This window comes from Ascaphus truei, chromosome 1 (assembly GCF_040206685.1).
Source record: "Ascaphus truei isolate aAscTru1 chromosome 1, aAscTru1.hap1, whole genome shotgun sequence".
In the NCBI taxonomy this organism is placed as follows: domain Eukaryota; kingdom Metazoa; phylum Chordata; class Amphibia; order Anura; family Ascaphidae; genus Ascaphus; species Ascaphus truei.
In genome coordinates this window covers 343,756,639-343,781,936 of record NC_134483.1, presented here as the reverse complement: position 1 = coordinate 343,781,936, position 25,298 = coordinate 343,756,639, and the positions used below count along the sequence as shown (strand labels likewise).

At 45.8% G+C, this 25,298-nt stretch overlaps 1 protein-coding gene across 2 annotated transcripts in view; it reads right to left on the bottom strand.

Moving 5' to 3' along the window:
• LEF1 (lymphoid enhancer binding factor 1) overlaps positions 1-25,298 on the bottom strand; it is a 130,167-nt gene that overhangs the window by 17,513 nt on the left and 87,356 nt on the right. Inside the window, exons 9-11 of one of the 2 annotated variants that reach the window (XM_075608380.1) lie at positions 19,510-19,558; positions 19,042-19,074; positions 13,714-13,757 (exon numbers count right to left, since the gene is read on the bottom strand). In XM_075608380.1, the coding sequence (XP_075464495.1) occupies positions 13,720-13,757; positions 19,042-19,074; positions 19,510-19,558 (120 nt within the window). In that variant the 3' untranslated portion in view covers positions 13,714-13,719. The remainder of the gene's footprint in view (positions 1-13,713; positions 13,758-19,041; positions 19,075-19,509; positions 19,559-25,298) is intronic. The other variant, XM_075608391.1, reaches the window with a different exon arrangement.

Genomic DNA, 25,298 nt, shown 5'->3' with positions numbered 1-25,298 from the left:
AGACCATCATTTGTGGTTCAGGTTACTCCTATTATTGCTTCAGTTAACCACTACCCAAACCGTTAGCTCCATGTGTGAGGTGAAGAATGTAGGCAAAATGGATGCAAACTATTTGATAGACTGATGTTACGGCCAGGTGTCCGGTATTGAACCGGACAGCCCGGTATTTGGTTACTCTGTCCAGTAAAAAATGAGAGATAATACCGGACATGTATGTGTATGCTGGTATTATCTCTCCGGACTTAGTAACCAATCGCGGGATTTCCCCTGAGAAGGGAGAGAGCAGGGCTGCTGCTAGGGGGGCTAGGGGGCTGGGCAGCTTCCTCTATTCTGATTGGCTGATGCTGTGTAATGCAGCCAATCAGGATGGAGGTGGCAGGAGCCTGGGGGTGGGGCCAAAGAGCGGAGGAAAAGCATGGAGCAGAGAAAGGTGTGTGTGTGTCCTGTGACCTGTGTGTATTTGTTCTGTTTTGTCCAGGTGTGTGTATTAGTACCTGTACTGTTGTGTGTGTGTGTGTATGTGTGTGTATGTGTGCGTATTTTCTCTGGCTGTCCTGTGGGGGTGATAATGACAGGGAGAGGGTGAGACAGGATAAAGGGAGGGGGGGGGGAAGGTGAGAGAGGATGAAGGGAGGGGTGGGTGAGAGGATGAAGGGAGGGGGATGAGAGAGGATGAAGGAAGGGGGGTGAGAGGATGAAGGGAGGGGGTGAGAGAAGATGAAGAGTAGGGGGGTGAGAGAAGATGAAGGGAGGGGGGTGAAAGGATGAAGGGAGGGTGAGAGAGGATGAAGTGAGGGGGGATGAGAGAGGATGAGGGGATGAGAGTGGATGAAAGGGGGGAGGATGAGAGAGGATGAAGGGCATGGGGGATGAGAGAGGATGAAGGGAGGGGGGTGAGAGAGGATGAAGGGGGTGGCGAGAGAGGATGAAGGGGCAGAAGAGAGGATGAAGGTCGGGGGATGAGAGAGGATGAGGGGAGGGGGTGAGAGGACGAAGGGGGTGGAGGGTGAGAGGATAAGGGGAGAGAGAGAGGATGAGGAGGGGTGCAACAATCTTGGAATTTGTGGGAGGAGCAGTAAGATTAGTATTGCTCGCCATGTACAGTATGAGTGCAGGTCAGTTATTTATAAATGATCTGACCATTACGTCATTTGTTCTAAATTTCACTCCAAGGATGCACCAATTTGCACTATTTCATATTCTATTTCCTAAAAAAAATCCTCGGAAGGGTGCTCCCTCCCAAGACCCCTCCACATGATTTTTTACAAAGCAGAATATAAAGTGGGGCAAATTGGTAAATACTTGGAGTGAAATTTAGAAAGAATTACGTAACAGTCCGATCATTTACAAATAACATTCTTCCCCACCAGCGATTCTCGAGTGCGTCGCACCTTTCACCATTGTGTCCAGTATTTTTGGACAAGCCACCTGGCCACCCTAGTTACCGCAGCGATAGTCAGTTTTCTTCATAGAAAAAGGTCTAGTCTCAGAGCTTAAAGTAGCAAAACATGTGACATTTTATATGGGGGTTTTTTTTTTAAAATAAATAATTTCTGTAGTATTAAATAACAGTGACTGTTTTGTTAAATTCATCTCTGAAAGCAGCAGCCAAGCTGCTGTTTTCTTTTTTTCATTTTTATTTTCCCCCCTTTAATACAGTATGTGCATCAATACAATCCACACAATGAGAATGAATCAGCTAAGTTGTCGATCGATCCGCTCACTTGTGATCGATTGGCAAAGATTTGGCTCGGGGGTTCACTACATGTCTGTCAGTGCAGCAGAAGAGGTCCAAAGATGCAAAGTTCTGTGGGGAAGATCATGTGACCAGGCAGTCACTAAATACAATTGGAGCACTGCTAGAGAGAGGGCAGGGTTCAAAAAGGGGTGTGCCAGAGCCTGTGTCAGAAGAGTAAGGTGATGTGACTTTGTAAATGGTTGCTATAGAAACAAAAAAATGCTTGTTACATTATAATGGACAAGGGATAGTTCCGTGGGCGCCTATATTATCAACTACTATCAAAGGATATATGAAAGCCAAGCCTGTTGGCTGTGAAGAAATGTGGATCCTCACGATGTGCTTGAAAGAAAAGAAAAAGCACAACACATAGCGTAATACTGTTAAAATGTTTGACAAACAACACTTAGGACAACATGCAACAGCTGAAAACTGAATGGGTTATTTAGGACAATAAAAACATTTAATAACAATTAATATAATGCACAATACACATGGACATATATTATATGAACAAATAAAATTAATGAATTAATAAATTGATGATTCCAACACTCCGTAGCACCAAAGATGATGATAGCAATGCCTACTCCCCAGATGGAATAGGTTTGCAGGCAGTGGATAATTTAGAGAGTATCCCCTCTCGTTTGTATGCTGCTCACTGCTAGCTGGCATCTCCGTCTGCTCGTGGATGTGGCTCATCAGCAGGAACTCCTGCAGCACGCCGGAAAGGGCGCTCGAGTGGATGGTAAACAGCAACAGCTGATTTGGCACGCCGTCGGCTACGGGAACTAGTCAGTTGGCAGCACACACAGATTCACCAATGTGTAGGGGATACTGACACCAATGTGCTGGGTGTTGAAACCGCCACCCTACGCGTTTCGAGAGCGCTCTGCTCTCTTCCTCAGGGGTATATGGCGGTTTCAACACCCAGCACATTGGTGTCAGTATCCCCTACACATTGGTGAATCTGTGTGTGCTGCCAACTGACTAGTTCCCGTAGCCGACGGCGTGCCAAATCAGCTGTTGCTGTTTACCATCCACTCGAGCGCCCTTTCCGGCGTGCTGCAGGAGTTCCTGCTGATGAGCCACATCCACGAGCAGACGGAGACGCCAGCTAGCAGAGAGCAGCATACAAACGAGCCGACGGCGGCCCGTAGCCGACAGCGTGCCGAATCAGCTGTTGCTGTTTACCATCTACTCGGGCGCCTTTCCCGGCGTGCTGCAGGAGTTCCTGCTTGATGAGCTACATCCACGAGCAGACGGAGACGCCAGCTAGCAGTGAGCAGCATACAAACGAGAGGGGATACTCTCTAAATTATCCACTGCCTGCAAACCTATTCCATCTGGGGAGTAGGCATTGCTATCATCATCTTTGGTGCTACGGAGTGTTGGAATCATCAATTTATTAATTCATTAATTTTATTTGTTCATATAATATATGTCCATGTGTATTGTGCATTATATTAATTATTAATTGTTATTAAATGTTTTTATTGTCCTAAATCACCCATTCAGTTTTCAGCTGCTGCATGTTGTCCTAAGTGTTGTTTGTCAAACATTTTAACAGTATTACGCTATGTGTTGTGCTTTTTCTTTTCTTTCAAGCACATCGTGAGGATCCACATTTCTTCACAGCCAACAGGCTTGGCTTTCATATATCCTTTGATAGTAGTTGATAATATAGGCGCCCACGGAACTATCCCTTGTCCATACTGTTATCCTGACCAGGGGGTCAGGTTTTGTGTCCCAGGCAGCCCCTTATATATGGTTTAATAATTTGTATAAGGTACTAGATACTACAGTACATCCATTGTGGTTAGCGCTACCTGTTTTGTTGTTTATTTGTTACATTATAATACTTTAAAAAAGTTATTTAGAGGTTTTTTTTTAATTAAAAAAATGCTACATGTATTTTCTCATAGTACAGAACTGATTTAATGAAGAAAAAAAAACACATGTAGGATATTGCTTGGTCTGCAGCTTAAATGTAAATTTTTAATGAATTTTAATATAATGAGCATCCTTACATTTCTATAGCAAGTTTAGCACATATTCCAGCAGTGCAAGATCTTTGTAACACTTTTCTGTTTGGGATCATTTGTTGCCAATGTTCCCAGCAGTTTGAGCTGCAAACGGTAACAATAGTCAATGTTACCTTAGTAATATCCGGATACATTGTAGCTGCTGAGTTACACTGACTGAAAGATATATTGGAACTGAAAGGTGGCCATTGTTAGGCACAAAATCAGGATTTTTGCAGATTTATAACAGGAGCCCCAAACGATTGCCAGTTAAGATAAGAATGTAGAATAATAAATTTTCACATGCTATACATATACAAATAATAAAAAAAAGAAAGAAAAAAAGGGAGGTGGGGAAGAGATGGAGTATTGCTGCTTTAATGTATAGTATCCCTTATTTGCTTGCTGTTGCAATGCCAAGACCAGTGGTTTTCAACCTTTGTTTGGTTAAGGAACGCTAAAATTATATTGTGAAATTCTCTAATCCTCTCTAATAGCGCGTCTGAGACCACATACATTGTAAGTAACCCCAACTCTCTCTAATAGCGCGTCTGAGATCAGATGCATTGTAAGGAACCCCAACCCTCTCTAATAGCGAGTCTGAGATCAGATACATTGTAAGTAACCCCAACTCTCTCTAATAGCGTGTCTGAGATCACATGCATTGTAAGGAACCCCAGCCCTCTCTAATAGTGTGTCTGAGATCATATCCATTGTAAGGAACCCCAGCCCTCTCTAATAGTGTGTCTGAGATCATATCCATTGTAAGGAACCCCAGCTATCTCTAATAGCGCGTCTGAGATCATATCCATTGTAAGGCACCCCAGCTATCTCTAATAGCGTAAACAGGAGAAAAAAAAGGAGAAAAAAACTAGGAGCACAGCAATGAAAAACGAGAACTGGAGGCCAAATGAAAAAATAACAAAAATTTAATGGGACATAAACTATTTAAAAGAGAAACCTCTAACGCGTTTCTCGTATGGTGCGCTTTAAAAATAAAGCGCACCATGCGAGAAACGCGTTAGAGGTTTCTCTTTTAAATAGTTTATGTCCCATTAAATTTTTGTTATTTTTTCATTTGGCCTCCAGTTCTCGTTTTTCATTGCTGTGCTCCTAGTTTTTTCTCCTGTTTACCTGTTCCTGTTACCCGTGGATGCACGCAGCCTATACCGGAGACTTCAAACTTACCTGGATTCTGGATTGTGAGTACGCCGTCCATTGACTGTGTTCTGCTGATTTGTCACTAAGGGTTACCTGGTATATGCGAGGGTCTGTCGGTTCCCTTAGGGAGGCCTAGGGTCCATCGCTTCCAGCTGGTTCCCATTCTATGTGATCTAAGGACTACTTTATTACAGCTACAGCGTTTCTACACTCATGGGTTTGTCTCCGATGTGCTGGGGGTTAATTCAGCCTGCGCGTGATATACGCTGTCTTCTAGGTTAGTAGCGTCGGGCTTTGAGGTTTATTTCTCTGCTTTGCTATCTCTAATAGCCTGTCTGGGATGTGGTGCATTGTAAATTCCTCTGGATTTGGTATAATTTTCAAATGACCTGAAAATTGCAGCTAACTCTTTAGCGATGCCCGTGGAACCCAAGTGTTCCTAGAAACCCCTGTTGAAAAACACTGGCCAAACAATGGGTGATAACTGCACTGCCACTGGTTTTCTGAGTCTCACTAATTTGGAGTTAGCCACACATTCTTCTGCATTTTTGCTGATAAAAGTCTGTACTTTCCCATCAAAATACGATTTGCACCCCTCCAAATCCCACTGATTTCAGTCTTTGGAGGTTAACATCTCGGTAACTGATCAATTGTTCTGTCAGCGAAACAAGCGCATTTTGATGTTTGCGAACTGCACATCATACCTATACTGGAATGTGAGAAGTATTGTGTGCCCAGAAAATAGTACAACGTCCCCAAGTCACACATTGTACACACGCACACACATGGTCCCCAAATGTCAGGCATTTACACAGTAAAATGTTGCCAGTGTGGAGATACATTTCAGCACATTACGTTCTTTCCTGGAAGTTTTGAGGAAGTGTGAGCTAAGCCCCCAAAATTCCTATTTCTCCCTATAATGTTTATAAATCCTTTTTGTTGCTTGAATTTCCTGCAACACAATGCACTGTTGGCTCTTACAATGTCAGACGGACTTAACCGAAAGTCTTTGTGTGGTGCCCTTGTTAAAAGAGGGCACTTCCGGAGAGTGACATGTTGCAAGCAGCCGAACCACACAGGCAGTAAACAATGGAACAGCGCCAAATGAAAGAACATACCTACCAGTCTAACATGCCATGTTATATACTGGGCACGGATAGGGAGAGAGTGTGTTTTAACAACTGTAACACTGATTCCCAAATGTGCAAATGATGCACATCAATTCTGCAGATACGTGCTGGATGACAAGGACAAGCATCAACATGATGTTGGCCGTGCGTGAATATCTCAGGAGCCGGTGGTCTGGAATGCAGCTCAGCAATACAAATATCTCACAGTAGCCAAAATGGAGGCTCTATTTAGCTGAGCAGAGGCAGACATTCTTTCTTACTAGGGGTCTAGTTGTCAAAGTCTCCTGGCTTCGAAACTGGGGCAAAGCCAGAGCAAAAAAAAAAACAAACAGTTCTAGATTTATCAGACAATGGGACTTTTTCCTTTAATAAGTCTGGTGTGATTTTGATAAATAAACCGCAATACAACTAAGCTCAAAAACAACTACAGTACAATGATGCTTACATTCTCCCCTACCTAAGGGGCGTACAGAGCATGTGTTACAGGGAGGGAGACACAGCAATAAATAGAGGAGAAATCCACCCAAACTAACCGCCATTTTTTTTCTTTTACAGGATCTGAACCTGAGGATCCCACAAAGCTAACCACAATATTAACCAGCTCTGGGAACCATCCATTTCCTGAGATACTTACTGGTAAAGTTACTCGTATTACTTCCTGGTTTGTAAAGGGGATTTCAATTGCCATCCAATAGGAAGCCACTACCGATGATGTTGCAGTTTCCAATTGGCCCAAAATCTGGCAGCCATTTTATTTCCCCTTAAGGAGATTTAAAACCCAGTAACTTCACCGGTAAGTATCTCAGAAACCAGGGAGTTCCTTGAACTGAAAATAGTGGTGTTTGCGTCAAGGAGAGTCGCTGTTCACCCATGTAAAAACAACGGGGGCGAAAAAATAAAACCAGTAGGAGGAACTGCTCCTTTAAAGCAAAGTTCTACTTTTCAATGTGTCTCAATCCAGTGGTGCGTCAGTCAAGTGTTTCCTCTATCTTTAGCCACGCTGCCCAGGGCAGTGAGCTAACATAGAGCATCTAGAAGTAATCAAAGCCTTCCCATGGTTTAGTTCACTATATTGACAAATTAATAAAAAAAACATAATTTAAAAGACTTATGTGCATCTGAATATTGTAACACATACACGTATTACCCAGGCTGAACCCTTTACATGACTGACTGCCAGAGGTTCCTCTTGATCCTACATTAGAGCAGTAGTGTGCAACCTATTTTTAGCTGTGACCCATAAATGTAAATGTCCACTATGGGAGGCCCCCCTCCCCCCCAGCCCGCAGCCCTGAAAACATTAGAGGATTAACTCTGCGGGGGTCCCCGCCTCTGAATGGGATCCCCGCAGCATTAATCTTCTGACTGAAACTACAGAAACTAACTTGCACTACAGAAGCAGCCGCCTGTCTCCCTCCCTTCCTGTCTCTTTCTCCCTCCCTCCCTGTCTCTTTCCCTCCCTGTTTCTCTCTGTCTCTCTCTCCCTCCCTCTGTGCTTTCTCTCTGTCCCCGCCTCGCTCCCCCTCCCTGAGTCCCTCTCTCCCTCTCCTGTCTCTCTTTCCCTCATCACTCTCTCTCCCCGTCTCTCCCTCTCTCTTTCTCTCCATCTCTCGGTCTCTCTCCGTCTCTCTCTTTGTCTCTCTCTCCCTCTCCATCTCTCTATCTCCACCTCTCCCTGACAATCTCATTGTCTCTCCCTCCATCCCTCTCTCTCCCCCTCCCTGTCTCTCTCTCTCTCTCTCTCCCCCTCTCTCTCCCTCCTTGTCTCTCTGTCTCTCTGTCTCTCTGTCTCTCTGTCTCTCTGTCTCTCTGTCTCTCTGTCTCTCTCTCTCTCTCTCTCTCTCTCTCTCTCTCTCTCTCTCTCTCTCTCTCTCTCTCTCTCTCTCTCTCTCTCTCTCTCTCTCTCTCTCTCTCTCTCTCTCTCTCTCTCCCCTTCTCCATCTATCTCTCTCTTCCTCCTTCCCTCTCTCTCCCTGTCTCTCTCTCTCCCTCCCTGTTTCTCCCCCTCCCGCCATCTCTCTCTCCCTCCCTGTCTCTCCCTCCCTGTCTCTCCCTCCCTGTCTCTCCCTCCCTGTCTCTCCCTCCCTGTCTCTCCCTCCCTGTCTCTCCCTCCCTGTCTCTCCCTCCCTGTCTCTCCCTCCCTGTCTCTCCCTCCCTGTCTCTCTCCCCCTCCCTCCGTTTCTCTCTCCCTCTCTCCCTCCCTCACTCCGTCTCTCCCTTCCTCACTCCGTCTCTCCCTCCCTCACTCCCTCACTCCCTCACTCCGTCTCTCCCTCACTCCGTCTCTCCCTCACTCCGTCTCTCCCTCACTCCGTCTCTCCCTCACTCCGTCTCTCCCTCACTCCGTCTCTCGCTCACTCCGTCTCTCGCTCACTCCGTCTCTCGCTCACTCCGTCTCTCCCTCACTCCGTCTCTCCCTCACTCCCCCCTGCCTTTCTCTACCCTCCTCCCTGTCTCTCCCTTCCTGCTGCCCTTTCCCTATTAGAAGCAGCCAGAACTTAGCTCTCTCCCCACTCAGCCTGGATGATGACGTTGTAGATGACAGAATATGGATATGCCCATCTACGTCATCCTCATGCAGGCTGAATGGAGCGCAGAGAGCTGCAGTAAGTTCTGACTGCTTCTTCTGCTGGGGAAAAAAAACTGCTAAACGCGCAGCGATAAGCCACTTGTCACCACTTATCGCCAGCTTTTCAAACTCGTGGTATTCTAGTAGCCCCAATTAGCTTAACGAGGCTAATCGCGGCTCTAGAATAGAGATTTCCTCTCAAAATCGCCCCGCCAGGAAAAGTTGGGGGAGTTAGAAAAAAGTCGGAGCTGATCAATTCCATGCAATAAAAATGCATTTACAGTCAACTTCATTACCTTAGCGGCTAACCGCTAAGGCAATGAAGGGGTTAATGTACACAAGCAGTATTATTGGGGACAGAGGCCAGGTGCCCCCTTCACTCACCCCCTCTGCCCCCAATAAACATAACAATATGATATGATCACCAATACACAACCCCCCCCCGTGCCCCCACATAAAACCATCATTTATGTTTTTATACACAGGATTCATACCAGAGGCCTGCGGTGGTCCCTGGTGGTCCCCACGAGTGTCTGGGGGTCCTCGGGTGGTCCCCGCAGGTGTCCGTGGGCCTCCAAGTGGTCCCCACGGATGCCTGTGGGTCTCCGGGTCATCCCCACAGGTGTCTGGGGGCCCTCGGGTGGTTCCCACGGGTGTCTGGGGTTTTTCGGGTGGTTCCCACGGGTGTCCGGGGGTCCTCAGGTGGTGTCCGGGGGTCCCCGCTGGCCTGCGGTACCAATCTTGTTGTAAAATAATTAAGCATGGCATACATTTCAATAAATCACCCCTCCCATCAAACACACACAGTACAGTAATGTGCAAAATAACTATTATCCAGGTATGGATAATAGATCATTTGCCCATTATTAAATCAAACAGTAGCCAGCATAAATAAAGTAAATAAAACCGTTCTACTTACCTCTGCCATTATGAACGGCATCCTCATCAGCATACTGCAGGGCCATGTCCTCCGATGCCAGCAACAAAACATAAAAAATACAATCTAATGGCCTCTAACCCCTTAATCATCGTAGCGGTTAAAAACCACTATAGTAATTAACGGGTTAACCCCTGTCCCCCGCTCCCCACCCTTGAGACCTAATTACCCACCGCGGACCCACTATACCAACCTTGTACCCATTGATTGGCATAGTGATACATCATACCCATATAATATGGGCATGAGAAACCACTATGGCACTCAATGGTAACCTTAATCCAAAAGCATGAAGGCAAAAATTCAACAAAAATCAAACAGAAGCACCTAAACAACACAATTCAATAAATAAAAACACTAGCCAACAAATTAAATAAATACAAGCAGTAAACAACTAAACAATTTATTAATTTCAACCAGTAGCCAACAAAACAATGAATTATTAAAACTACTATCCAACACATCACTTAAAAGCAGGAGCCAACACAAGAAATCATTAATGAAAAACGCAAATCAATTGAAAAAAATAAATACAACAGAAGCCAGCAAAATTACAAAGAAAGAAATCCACAGAATAAACATAAATAGAAAAAAGAACACTCAATACAAAGCAAGCATTAGCCAAAAAATGCATTGGCTAATACTGTATTGATCTGTTCCCTAAAGCCAAAAACCTGAAAAAAATACATTTACATACATTCAATAATTTTCTTACCTTTAGAAGCGTTGGCCCTCCGAATCCCGGCGAATCTGGAATTTATCGTACCGCGACGTCATCAAACTCAATCCATTGCCATCCACCTTGAAGATCCTGGCCAGATAACAAAAATCTTTTTTCTTTGATCTCGTATCAGCTTCTTCTTTCTTCATCTGTGATTATTTCTTTCTTTTCTTTATCTTCTTTCTTTATCTATTAATCCAAAACCCATGTTAGATCCACAACATGATGTTGACTCGTCGGCTTATTGCGCTCAAGGCGTCAAGGCCTTAAATATAGCCTATGACGTCACATTTTTGTGTCAGATGGTACAGCTCCAATCTGATTGGACGCTGTATTATGTGCCCGCCTCTTTTTGGTTTTTTTAAAGGATGTGATGCCATCTCCAAGGGAGGTATGTCACATCCTACAAACCACATGGCTGTATCACATGGTATTACAGCCAATGGGATTGAAGACAATCCCATTGGTTGCTGTACCATGTGATAGGTTACCTTAGTTCAAAAGGATGTGATGTCACTTTAAGGGATGATGTCACATCCTTTTGAACTAAGCTAACCTATCACATGGTACAGATTGTCTTCATACCCATTGGCTGTAATATGTGGTTTGAAGGATGTGACTTACCTCCCTTGGAGATGACATCACATCCTTTAAAAAAAAAAAGGAGGCGGCCACATGATACAGCGTCCAATCAGATTGGAGCTGTACCATCTGACCCAAAAATGTGACGTCATAGGCCATATTTAAGGCCTTGACGCCTCATTTGAGCTCAAGAAGCAAACGAGTCAACATCCTGTTGTGGATCTAACATGTGGTTTTTGGATTAAAAGATGAAGAAAACAGATAAAGAAAAGAAAGAAATAATCACAGATGAAGAAAGAAGAAGCTGATACAAGATCAAAGAAAGAAGATTGTTGTTACCTGGCCAGGATCTTCAAGGTGGATGGCGATGGATTGAGTTTGATGACATCGCGGTACGAGAGGTTCCAGATTCGCCGGGATTTGGAGGGCCAACGCTTCTAAAGGTAAAAAAATGATTGAATGTATGTAAATGTATTTTTTCCATTGTCCATAGACTGAAAATGTATGAAACTGTACCCCCTTTAGGGTACAGATCAATACAGTATTAGCCAATGCATTTTTTGGCTAATGCTTGGCTTGTATTGAGTGTTCTTTTTTCTATTTATGTTTATTCTGTGGGTGTCTTTCTGTGTAATTTTGCTGGCATGTGTTGTATTTATTTTTTTCGATTGATTATCGTTTTTCATTAATGATTTCTTTTGTTGGCTCCTGCTTTGAAGTGATTTGTTGGATAGTGATTTGAATAATTAATTGTTTTGTTTGCTACTAGTTCAAATTAAAGCTGCAGTTCAGGCAATATCCAGCATGTGTGTTTTTTTTAATAAATCAGTTCTGTAGTAAGAAAAAATACTTTTAGCATTTTCTGTTTAAAAAAAAACAACTTTGAAAGACCAATTTTCTTGGATTCTATTTTAACAAGCATGCTTGTTCCTATAGCAACGATTTACGTTCCCATATTTAAAGATGTTGCCAAACTATGCCGATAAATAGACGGAGAACGAATTGACCGGCAGCTATGCAGTTCTTTAGGTAATTAGAGATTGCCCACATGAAACTATTGAAGTAAAAAAAAAAAAAAAAAAAGACTGAACTGCAGCTTTAATGAATTGTTTAGTTGTTTACTGCTTGTATTTATTTAATTTGTTGGCTAGTGTTTTTATTTATTGAATTGTGTTGTTTTGGTGATTCTGTTTGATTTTTGTTGAATTTTTGCCTTCATGCTTTTGGATTAAGGTTACCATTGAGTGCTATAGTGGCTTATCATGCCCATATTTTATGGGTATGATGTACCACTATGCCAATAAATGGGTACAGGGTGGGTATAGTGGGTCCAGGGTGGGTGGTTAGGCCTCCAGGGTGGGGAGCGGGATACGAGGGTTAACCCCTTAATTACTATAGCGGTTAATAACCGCTACAGTAATTAAGTGGTTAGGGGCCATTAGATTGTATTTGTTTATGTATTGTTGCTGGCATCGGAGGACATGGCCCTGCAGTATGCTGATGAGGACACCCTTCATGATGGCAGGGGTAAGTAGAACGGTTGTATTTACTTTATTTATTCTGGCTGGCTAATGTTTGATTTAATAATGGGCAAAGGAGCTATTTTCCATATCTGGATAATAGTTATTCTGCACATTACTGTACTGTATGTGTTTGTTGGGGGGGAGATCTATTTATGGAAATGTATGCCATGATTATTTATTTTACAACAGGATTGGTACTGTAGGCTAGCGGGGACCCGCAGGAACCACCCGGTGACACCCGGACATCCACAGGGACCACCCGAGGACCCCGGGATGCCCACGGGAACCACCGAGGATGCCCAGACACCCACGGGAACCACCCAGGGACCCCTGTGTGGCCCCTGGACATCTGTGGGAACCACCCGAGGGCCCCCAAACACCTGTGAGAACCCCCCGAGGGCCCCCTGACACCCGTGGGAACCACCCGAGGGCCCTCAGAGCCGATCCGCGTTGATTTCAGGTTTGTGGATGCCCTGCTTCCTGAGAAACAGGCCCCTTATGGGGTGCTTGTATCTCCTATGCATTGAAATGTCCCACGTCACGTGACCGTGGGAATCAAATGCATAGGAGATATCGGCACCCCATAACGGGGCCTGTATCTCGGAAAGCAGGGGGTCCACAAACCTGAAGTCAATGCGGTTCTGCTCCGGAGACCCCCTGCTCATCTACACTAAATATAAAACTTACATTTCGACCGAGATTTGCGCAGGGAGAGGCGTCTTTCTCTCTGCAGCAGAAAGAACTCACCAGGTGAGCCCTTTTCAGAGGGGCAATCATCGCGTCGCCGGCTACTCCCCATTTTTGCAAATGTTGCTATCACTGGTTTCGGGGCTTTCTGCATACCGTGATAGCAACCCTGTCAATAATGGAGATTGAAAAAAAATTCTACCGGAGCTTAGTGCATTGACCCCGTAGAACTATTTGTTGCAGTGCATTTCATCTTTTCTGTGCATGGAGAAAATGTCGTCACAGCAGATTGAATTGGGGCCATATATCTGAGATTGGAGTCCGCCTTTTGCAAACAAGCACCGCTTTAGTGCTTACTAAAGTTTACTATCATTTTTAGATGATTCTGCAAGCTTATCACACAGCTGGTATAAAAACCATCATAAAACACCAGCTCTTTTTTTTTTAAAGAAAATATGTGAGCCTTTCCATTTTTATTTCAAATACAATTTTTTCTAGGTCTTGCGAGCCACGTTACTGCATTGAAAAACCAATGACTGCCTGGGTCTCTTTAGCTGGCAAATGGTTAAGTTACATTAGATGGGCATTGCATGTCTGTATCCCATCTAGTAGCAACGTTAAGGCTAAAGAGATGTTCTTACCATGCTTCAGATGTAGGCAGCTGTCATTCTTGGTGGGCCTGCACCTGTAGAAAATGTTGGTCTTTTTAACAATTTTGTCAATGTAAATGGTTGCACATTGTGTATATACTGTATACACTGTGTTCAGGAAAAAAGGGACCCCTTCAGTTTTTCAACATATTTGATATATTTCTCACTTAACCCCCATGAAAATGTGCACAATTGTAGGTCTGTTATGTAGATTAACACTGCTGTATATAACACGCACTATGCAGGCAATCAACTGATGTTAACTAAATTAATGTCACTATTATGTCAACAAATACCAGATACACTGTGGTAGGTTTACGAGAAATAGGAGTGTTCCCTTTGTAGCTTGTAAATGTGTTAAGATGTTGTAATCTAATCTGAAACACTAAGATTACTAGAAAGTTTGAGTTCAAAGTGTGTGTTCAAAATGTGCATATGCTGAAACGCACGTCCGAAGACGAGAGCGCCACTGTCTGATTGCATAATGGACAACGAGTCGATCCAGCTGCTCTCACTCCTGAACAATATGCTGTTTTATGAATTAGGCTTTTTCCGTCCTAGCGACCCATCCTTTATCTGGAAATATTTAATGTAAAAAAAATTTGGACCGTAATTAATCTTCGCTAAACACCATTTTGTAACTATGCACTCGATGAGGTCATCATGCCGCCCCTAATTCCAAATATTTATTCGATTATCAAGTAATTCTTAAATGCAATAAACTTATAATTGTGCAAATTTTCATGAAAATTGAGTGATTTTCCTGAAAGATCTGCCGAAAAATAGAAGGGGTCCTGTTTTTTTTTTTTTAAACAGTGTACTGTATGTTACTTTTTACAGTCATTTTGTTTACCATGGTTGTTATAGCAGACATTAGATTCTTACAACACCTCGTGTGTTTTTGCATTGAGTAGAAGGTTGTGTGCTGTACATACAATATGCAGCATTACTCACAGCACTTTTTTTTTTTTTTTTTTTTTTAATATATGCAGCATTTGATTTCCTTTAATGAAAAGTAATTACCTAAGCTGCCGATCGATCAGCAAAAATCCTGCTCTCTGGGTTCACGTAATGGCCGACTGAATCAATCATTCAGTTAGTGGAATACCTCAAAAACAATGTAACCTTATATTACTATGGGTAACATTGTCTATTGTTACAACTTGCAGCTCACACACAGTCTCCTGCTGGGAACACTGCAACACTTTCCTGTTTGTGATAATTTGTTGCCAAATATCTTGCACTGCTGGGGAGGTGTGCTAAAACCTGCTATAGCAACCAAATGATGCTCGGTTAAAACTCATTAAAAATGGCATTAAAGGTTGACTTTTTTCTTCTAAATGCAGTAAGTATCTAATACTACAGAACTGATTTATTAGAAACCAAACAAAAACACACGCAGGATATTGAATGTTTTGCTGCTTTAACCAATTTGTTATCAGAGGGCACTGCAGCCCATTGCAACACAGTGCACGACAGTCCCCTCTGAAAGAGAAGGAGTAAATGGGTTCAGTTATGTTCTGGTTACAGAAGCATGCTAACCTTGTCTACATACACAGAAATTCCAGCACTAACTACTATATGCCCCCCGGTCCCTGAGATACTTAGTGGTATTTCAGCTGGGTATTCAAACGGCCGTCCAATAGGAAGGCACAATCTTGACGTTGCAGCTTCCTATTGGCGTGCGGCCATCTTGATGTCTCTTCAAGCTGAAACACCAGTAACTACACCACTAAGTATATAGTGATTAGGTGGGAGGAGAGGTGGGGGGATCAGTTAAAAATAATACCGTGAAAGGGGGTCCCTCTTCTCTGCCCCGGTTTCCAATCCTACCAACAGCTCGGGTTTTAGTTCAATAACTGCCGTTGAAGCGGGTTGATCTCTGTGTCCTTGTGACATTGGGCAAAGTCACTTTTGTTTTTCTGTTACATCCCTGATGTTTAGCGGAATAATGTATTGTTTTTATACTTTCTGTCTAATAATAGGTTTCTCGTTCTATTAATGACAGTGGAATGTAACTCACTAATTTCCTTCACATATCCTCCTAATCAGCGGTTGGCCAACATAATAAAGGCTGAAAAGGGACATTTTTGGGTACTCTTTTACACGAAAAATTCTTATACCTGGACTGTCCAGGAAAATGATTGTATATTTTATGTACATTTTTTCTGCTCTCACACTGCCAGCTCTCCCCAGGGAAAGTTGCATGTTTTCCCCTGTTCCAAGCAGCCAGTACTCCTGTGTGAATTGCAACATAGTTGTTACTATATTACCTTTTCCACCAGCCACTAGTCAGTTGCCTTTGCAACCTGCCAATGCTCATAGTTTGAGATTGGTTTAGACTCCCCCCCCTGCCCTTCTCTGTATATTGTTATGCCCCTTGGCTTGTTTCTGTCTGGAAGGGAATGTGTGCTCTCTATTTTCAACAGCAGACACAGTGAGTAGACACATCTTCCACTGCTCCCTTAGAAGGGATTCCTTTTTACCTTCCCCTGATACCAAAGCAACTACCTTTCAAATAGGATACTCACAAGAGACATTTCCTTCCACAAACTACATGCAAGTACTTTTATATTTCTGTTAACCCCACTCAATAAAGTTGAAGAAAATAGAAGGACTTTGTGTACTTTAAAAAGGGGTCGAGTTTATGCTACATGGATCTTATCACATGCTACAAGTGAGCCTGGATTCAGAATAAGGACACCAATGTTATTAACAGAAATGGATATGTTAAAGATAGAGAACTGTACATTGGGTAGGTAAACATATTTCAATTTCTGGATAGTTAGTATGACTAATTCAGTTTATAGAATTAATCATATGTAATAATTGTGACTCCAAATATTATTCTGCCAAGAAATGAAGAATGCCTGCAGTGAATGGAAATGTATTGAAGAGCTCAGTGAAGTTATAAAGCCAGGACCAGAAACCAAAAGAAACCTGGCTAGACACAGAGTCTATGCGATGAATAGAACTGCACTGAGCTGTGCTATGGCAAGTAACCTAGAAATAAATTTGTTTTTAACCTTCGGCGTCTCAGAGGCCTGTAATACATTATTCACATGCCTATTCTCACACACTGAATGGGTTAAACTTTTGGTCTCCTCAAGCGCTGCACCTAGGATTTCTGCAGGAGCTGTGCTTTTCATACCGCGGGAACAAATGTAACTTTCAACCTAACTGATAATATTACATCATGTTTGGGATGGTTTGACAGCTGCCCGGAGAAATGAACAGCCAATAAAGATGACATGCAAAGCAAATGGTGAGTCAGAATCTGAGCACAGGGGTGCTGGAAGCAAAGCAACAGCAAACTATCAGAGAGCATCAATACATTTGTATTTACTATCCAACGTTAACAGTCAAAAAATATACTTGAGGTGGAGTGGGTTGTAAGCTACTCAGGGTAGCTGTGAAGAGCTGCCAATCAGCGCTGTAAATCAGTTACTCACTATTAACGAGATTAATAATGAGAAGGCAGTTGTACTATTAGCATATAATATATGCGATGGTAACGGTATGCTACCATGAAGAAATCAACTGGGATATTAGCTAGACTAGGGTATGTCAATATTATAATGAATGTACATAGGTTTAGCAACCGAAAGCTGTAGACTTGATGTAACAGAGGGAATGGGAATGAGGAATGAGGTATCCCAACAGTTCCAGATAGTCCAGGACAGGAGGATGAATCGAAAGCTTTACCTTCCATGTGCCCTAACGAGAAAAAAATTGCTGGTGTTTGAGAGCAGATTACCACTACATACACTACCAATGGAAATAGTGGAGCAACCATGTAGCAGACAAGAGTCGGCTTAAAGGGTGCATCATTGTAAAAAACCTTAGAATATCAATATTTGAAGTCTATTTAGTCAAATTCCACATTGCTTGAAGTCATCAGCTTTTATCACTGCAATTTGTTCATCTGAATTGTGTCTTTTGCTGATAAACCAATGGGACACAATGATCAATTGATGTGGCTTTTAAGTATATATAAAGTTAAGTCGAGTTAAAGGCTCTGCCTTGGGTACACTTAACACCCTTCCGATGTGTGACCTATCTTTGGGGAAACACGATGGTGTTGAAATCATGAGCACAAAACAAGATGTACTTGTTATGAGTACCACTTTATAACAGTGCATCTGAAAACCTACGTTTCTTAAATGTTTTTGGCCACCACTATCATTAACAAAGGTTTATACTGGGACACTGAACAGTATACCTCATTTTCTAACTATTGTTTAATCAACTCTTTCCTCACCAGCAGTGGTTTTTACATTTTTTCTCAGGGACCTCCGGATACACCAAGTTTTAGAAATAACCAATGTATTTGTTCCCATGTTAATGTAGCTAATTTGCATATGGATAGAATACTGGCTGATTGCTCCAAAGGCCTGGCTTGGTTTAGTGCTTTGAGAACCTCTGCTCTGCACTTCGCTTAACCTGCTACAGTCGAAGAGCCAATAAAGAAAGGGGGAAAGGGAGAAGCTGTGGGGAAAAAGGGTTTTGCGTGTGCAACCGCTTTTTAAATACAGGAGGGCCCCAGTCATGCGGCGGGTTCCGTTCTAGGGACCTGCCGCAAAGTGAAAATCGCCAGAAAGCGGAACCAGCGATTTTCGTTATGTGCACATGCGCAGACTGGCAATGCACCGTTCTACGCATGCACAACATTGGCAAAAAAAAACCATTCTGCGCATGCGCGACCCCGGACTGGCCCGTTCTGCGCATGTGCAGACATGGCGGCCCCCTTCTCGGTACCGCCGTATCGGCGGATCGCCAAGAAGCGGGGCCTTGCTCTACACAATATGGCATTACACATAATCAAGGAGCTGGAAGAAATCTAGGGGCCAATGTACTAATATTTTATTTGCCATTTTTTGTCTATCAAAATGTCACTGCTACAAAGTAGTATAAACCTTCATAAAAAATACATACTGTACTGTAGTATGTACAGTATGAAGACTTCATACATGTGACGCATCATTTGTTGTTTGGAATGATTGATGTACCTGATAGATACAATTGAAACGCATACAGAATGTTTCTGTATATTTTATTTATAACTAGTATTAGTAAATATAAATGATTGATATATTATTTATAATAGCCACACTGTGAAAATAAAACATTTAGTTAACCTATATCATGAAACACCCATGCAGCGTCAAATACATTTTTGGGTGGATACATAGCAACTTAATTCTGCACTATTAACGGTCTCTTTTATGGTTTTCCGCCAAGTCGAACTTGGTGGATTATTTTGAGGCACTTTCTGCTTTTTCTTTGGGCACACGGAAACATTGTTTTTTTAGTACATACCATTAACATCTGTACGCCAAGCGCAGTCCATTTCTGTGCACCAAGAAAAGAAAAAAAATCATGTTTTGACGCTGCTGGCGCAGATGGAGAAATGTCACATTAGCACATAGGTGCACACACAGGCGCAGTTGAAAATTCCATTTCCCTGCGACAATTTTGCGCCGAAAAAGCCATTGGCGATGCTTAGTACATAGGCCCCACAAATCCCTCCAAAATGTCATCTTACAAGCTAACTTTAAAGAATGATTAAAATATGGTTATGGGAGTCTGTTCCTTGTATAAAAGAGGCAGGTATAAAAACAAATCCTTCCTGTTTCTAAGGGGTGTGCTGATGTTGTATAAAGCAGTGAAGTTATGCTACGTTGAACCACGTTACAGCTCACTCCATCACTGAAAGGGATAAATAGTATGGACATGTTCTTGTTTTCGAACGCTGAAAAAAGTGCAGAAATATCTTGGCAAACTTACCTGATGTGGACTCCTGAAGCTTTTCTCTCTTCCTCTTCTTTTTTTTGCCCTGCAATAGTAAGCAACATGTGTTATACGTCTGCACCATAGGGCCATTATGTACACAGATTTCTATATACTGTATATAGTGCATGGGTTTCACAACGCTTCAGAGTAATTCGAATTTATGGGCACATTTTCATCAACAAATACAGCCTGTCTGCCAGTGCCACTTATCAGGAGAGGAGGGCTTCCTCTTCTGTTTAGGCCAAGGAAGAAGGGGTCCCGAGTCATACTTGCTGTAATGTCACAAAACTCTCAAGCCAAAATGGCTGTGGACATCTATATTTTGCTACTGAAATGGTTAAGGGAATCAAATGATAAATGATAAAATACACGAAGGATCCTACAAAGAGATCTCCACAGCCAGCCGCCCAGAACTGTAACATGCAACAGTGTGTATGCACATCTGCAACCCATCCAGTGTGGTTTCCTGCTCCCATGCAAACAAGAGTAAACAAACTCCAACAGGATGCTACTTGGGAGATACTAGACAAGCCGTCTGATCCAGAAAGGGAGCACTGCCAATGCACAGAAAGGATACCCACGGTGCTAAGAAATGCTGAACCTACCCTCACAAGTCACAACCTGCAAAACAAACTAGTGCTTTCTAGGACCAATTGCGCTTACAGAAATTTGTTTACAATGCGCCATTGGACATCAGGAAACAACAACCCCATCTGTGAATGATTTCTCTCTGTTCAACCATTCTTTTGACTTTTCACAGAAAGAGAAGATAACGTGAAATTAAATGCATTCAGTTACCAAAGTCCTGTGAAGGAGTTATCTTAAGCACAGCTAACCAGCAGGGAACACTGAGGACGCCCAACAGAATACCATGGGGGAAAAAAGGCTACAGTGTAAAAACTGAATCCCAGTGATGTCTGTTCTTAATTCCCAAAAACCAAAGCAATTTAATCTTTACAAGATCTTAAACAATTAGTTTCTATTTTTCCAATATCTTCAAAAGATTAGTGTAATCCCCTCCCCCCCCTCTGGGATTGCTATGAGCAGTAAATGAGTTAAGGCCCCTAAAAGGTTAACTGTGTGGGTTGTTGCAAAGTACTTTGCCCTTTCCCACATTTTTTGAAAAGTGGCATAGCAAAAGCTTAGCCATGCCCAACTTCTAGAAGGTGCCTAGCCTGTCACCGGGTGTAGAATGATTTTGCAGAATCCAAAGCACTCCCCCTGTAGGCATGGTGACAAGTGATGTCACTAGTAGTTATACATAGGAGGGGATTAGAACTCCACCCTCAGATCCCAGGAGGAGAGCCAGCGGAGGGGGTCTCACCTGTAGATATGTAAGTACACAGTTATGTAATAAGGTGCAGTAGTCTAGGCTAGTAGCCCCTTTGTTGTTTTGATAGATAGGGAAGTGCCCTTGAAGATAGGCTCCCTAGAAATGTAGGAGTCATAGCCTCCATATAGTGTCCCCTAGGGCAGGGGTCTGCAACCTTTCAAGGAAGAAGAGCCATTTTATAAAAAGTCTTCGTCCAAAATATTCGGAGAGCCGCACCACGGCCATGGCAACTTGACGCCGTGTGACATTATGACGCCATGTAGCGTCCCGTTGTCATGACAATGCAGCATAATTTTACGCCGCGCGGTAATTTTCAATTAAGTTGCAGGAGATTGTCTGGAGTTGAAGGGGGGGGGGGGGGAAGCAGGAGATTGCCAGGAGTTGAAGTGGGGGGGAAGGAGGGGGAGCAGGAGATTGCCGGGAGTTGAAGTGGGGGGGGGGGAAGCAGGAGAATGCTGGGAGTTGAAGGGGGGGAGCAGGAGAATGCCAGGAGTTGAAGGGGTTGAAGCAGGAGAATGCCGGGAGTTGAAGGGGGGAAGCAGGAGAATGCCGGGAGTTGAAGGGGGGGAAGCAGGAGAATGCCGGGAGTTGAAGGGGGGAAGCAGGAGAATGCCGGGAGTTGAAGGGGGGGAAGCAGGAGATTGCTGGGAGTTGAAGGGGGGGAAGCAGGAGAATGCCGGGAGTTGAAGGTGGGGAAGCAGGAGAATGCCGGGAGTTGAAGGGGGGAAGCAGGAGAATGCCGGGAGTTGAAGGGGGGAAGCAGGAGATTGCTGGGAGTTGAAGGGGGGGAAGCAGGAGAATGCCGGGAGTTGAAGGGGGGGAAGCAGGAGATTGCTGGGAGTTGAAGGGGGGGAAGCAGGAGAATGCCGGGAGTTGAAGGGGGGAAGCAGGAGAATGCCGGGAGTTGAAGGGGGGAAGCAGGAGAATGCCAGGACTTGAAGGGGGGGAAGCAGGAGATTGCCGGGAGTTGAAGTGGGGGGGGGGGGGGGGAGCAGGAAAATGCTGGGAGTTGAAGGGGGGGAAGCAGGAGAATGCCGGGAGTTGAAGGGGTTGAAGCAGGAGAATGCCGGGAGTTGAAGGGGGGAAGCAGGAGAATGCCGGGAGTTGAAGGGGGGAAGCAGGAGAATGCCGGGAGTTGAAGGGGGGGAAGCAGGAGAATGCCGGGAGTTGAAGGGGGGAAGCAGGAGAATGCCGGGACTTGAAGGGGGGGAAGCAGGAGATTGCCGGGAGTTGAAGTGGGGGGGGGGGGGGGAGCAGGAAAATGCTGGGAGTTGAAGGGGGGGAGCAGGAGAATGCCGGGAGTTGAAGGGGTTGAAGCAGGAGAATGCCGGGAGTTGAAGGGGGGAAGCAGGAGAATGCCGGGAGTTGAAGGGGGGAAGCAGGAGAATGCCGGGAGTTGAAGGGGGGAAGCAGGAGAATGCCGGGAGTTGAAGGGGGGAAGCAGGAGAATGCTGGGAGTTGAAGGGGGGGAAGCAGGAGAATGCCGGGAGTTGAAGGGGGGGGGGGAAGCAGGAGAATGCCGGGAGTTGAAGGGGGGAAGCAGGAGAATGCTGGGAGTTGAAGGGGGGGGAAGCAGGAGAATGCCGGGAGTTGAAGGGGGGGGGGGGGGGAAGCAGGAGAATGCCGGGAGTTGAAGGGGGGAAGCAGGAGATTGCTGGGAGTTGAAGGGGGGGAAGCAGGAGAATGCCGGGAGTTGAAGGGGGGGAAGCAGGAGAATGCTGGGAGTTGAAGGGGGGGAAGCAGGAGAATGCCGGGAGTTGAAGGGGGGGGGGGGGGGAAGCAGGAGAATGCCGGGAGTTGAAGGGGGGAAGCAGGAGAATGCCGGGAGTTGAAGGGGGGATGCAGGAGATTGCTGGGAGTTGAAGGGGGGAAGCAGGAGAATGCTGGGAGTTGAAGGGGGGGAAGCAGGAGAATGCCAGGAGTTGAAGGGGGGAAGCAGGAGAATGCTGGGAGTTGAAGGGGGGGAAGCAGGAGAATGCTGGGAGTTGAAGGGGGGGAAGCAGGAGATTGCTGGGAGTTGAAGGGGGAGAAGCAGGAGAATGCCGGGAGTTGAAGGGGGGGAAGCAGGAGATTGCCGGGAGTTGAAGGGGGGGAAGCAGGAGAATGCTGGGAGTTGAAGGGGGGGAAGCAGGAGAATGCTGGGAGTTGAAGGGGGGGAAGCAGGAGATTGCTGGGAGTTGAAGGGGGAGAAGCAGGAGAATGCCGGGAGTTGAAGGGGGGGAAGCAGGAGAATGCTGGGAGTTGAAGGGGGGGAAGCAGGAGATTGCTGGGAGTTGAAGGGGGGGAAGCAGGAGAATGCTGGAAGTTGAAGGGGGGGAAGCAGGAGATTGCTGGGAGTTGAAGGGGGGGAAGCAGGAGATTGCTGGGAGTTGAAGGGGTGGAAGCAGGAGAATGCCGGGAGTTGAAGGGGGGGGAAGCAGGAGATTGCTGGGAGTTGAAGGGGGGGAAGCAGGAGAATGCCGGGAGTTGAAGGGGGGGAAGCAGGAGAATGCTGGGAGTTGAAGGGGGGGAAGCAGGCGAATGCTGGGAGTTGAAGGGGGGGAAGCAGGAGATTGCCGGGAGTTGAAGGGGGGGAAGCAGGAGAATGCCGGGAGTTGAAGGGGGGGAAGCAGGAGAATGCCGGGAGTTGAAGGGGGGGAAGCAGGAGAATGCTGGGAGTTGAAGGGGGGGAAGCAGGAGAATGCTGGGAGTTGAAGGGGGGGAAGCAGGAGATTGCTGGGAGTTGAAGGGGGAGAAGCAGGAGAATGCCGGGAGTTGAAGGGGGGGAAGCAGGAGAATGCTGGGAGTTGAAGGGGGGGAAGCAGGAGATTGCTGGGAGTTGAAGGGGGGGAAGCAGGAGAATGCTGGAAGTTGAAGGGGGGGAAGCAGGAGATTGCTGGGAGTTGAAGGGGGGGAAGCAGGAGATTGCTGGGAGTTGAAGGGGTGGAAGCAGGAGAATGCCGGGAGTTGAAGGGGGGGAAGCAGGCGAATGCCGGGAGTTGAAGGGGGGGAAGCAGGAGAATGCTGGGAGTTGAAGGGGGGGAAGCGGGAGATTGCTGGGAGTTGAAGGGGGGGAAGCAGGAGATTGCTGGGAGTTGAAGGGGTGGAAGCAGGAGAATGCCGGGAGTTGAAGGGGGGGAAGCAGGAGAATGCTGGGAGTTGAAGGGGGGGAAGCAGGAGAATGCTGGGAGTTGAAGGGGGGGAAGCAGGAGATTGCTGGGAGTTGAAGGGGGAGAAGCAGGAGAATGCCGGGAGTTGAAGGGGGGGAAGCAGGAGAATGCCGGGAGTTGAAGGGGGGGAAGCAGGAGAATGCTGGGAGTTGAAGGGGGGGAAGCAGGAGAATGCTGGGAGTTGAAGGGGGGGAAGCAGGAGATTGCTGGGAGTTGAAGGGGGAGAAGCAGGAGAATGCCGGGAGTTGAAGGGGGGAAGCAGGAGAATGCCAGGAGTTGAAGGGGGGGAAGCAGGAGAATGCTGGGAGTTGAAGGGGGGGAAGCAGGAGAATGCTGGGAGTTGAAGGGGGGAAGCAGGAGAATGCCGGGAGTTGAAGGGGGGAAGCAGGAGAATGCCGGGAGTTGAAGGGGGGAAGCAGGCGAATGCCAGGAGTTGAAGGGGGGGAAGCAGGAGATTGCTGGGAGTTGAAGGGGGAGAAGCAGGCGAATGCCGGGAGTTGAAGGGGGGAAGCAGGCGAATGCCAGGAGTTGAAGGGGGGGAAGCAGGAGAATGCCGGGAGTTGAAGGGGGGGAAGCAGGAGAATGCCGGGAGTTGAAGGGGGGAAGCAGGAGAATGCTGGGAGTTGAAGGGGGGAAGCAGGAGAATGCCGGGAGTTGAAGGGGGGGAAGCAGGAGAATGCCGGGAGTTGAAGGGGGGAAGCAGGAGAATGCCAGGAGTTGAAGGGGGGGAAGCAGGAGATTGCTGGGAGTTGAAGGGGGAGAAGCAGGCGAATGCCGGGAGTTGAAGGGGGGAAGCAGGCGAATGCCAGGAGTTGAAGGGGGGGAAGCAGGAGAATGCCGGGAGTTGAAGGGGGGGAAGCAGGAGAATGCCGGGAGTTGAAGGGGGGAAGCAGGAGAATGCTGGGAGTTGAAGGGGGGAAGCAGGAGAATGCCGGGAGTTGAAGGGGGGGAAGCAGGAGAATGCCGGGAGTTGAAGGGGGGAAGCAGGAGAATGCCGGGAGTTGAAGGGGGGAAGCAGGAGAATGCCAGGAGTTGAAGGGGGGGGAAGCAGGAGATTGCTGGGAGTTGAAGGGGGGGAAGCAGGAGAATGCCGGGAGTTGAAGGGGGGGAGCAGGAGAATGCCAGGAGTTGAAGGGGTTGAAGCAGGAGATTGCCGGGAGTTGAAGGGGGGGAAGCAGGAGAATGCCGGGAGTTGAAGGGGGGGAAGCAGGAGAATGCCGGGAGTTGAAGGGGGGGAAGCAGGAGAATGCCGGGAGTTGAAGGGGGGGGAAGCAGGAGATTGCCAGGAGTTGAAGGGGGGG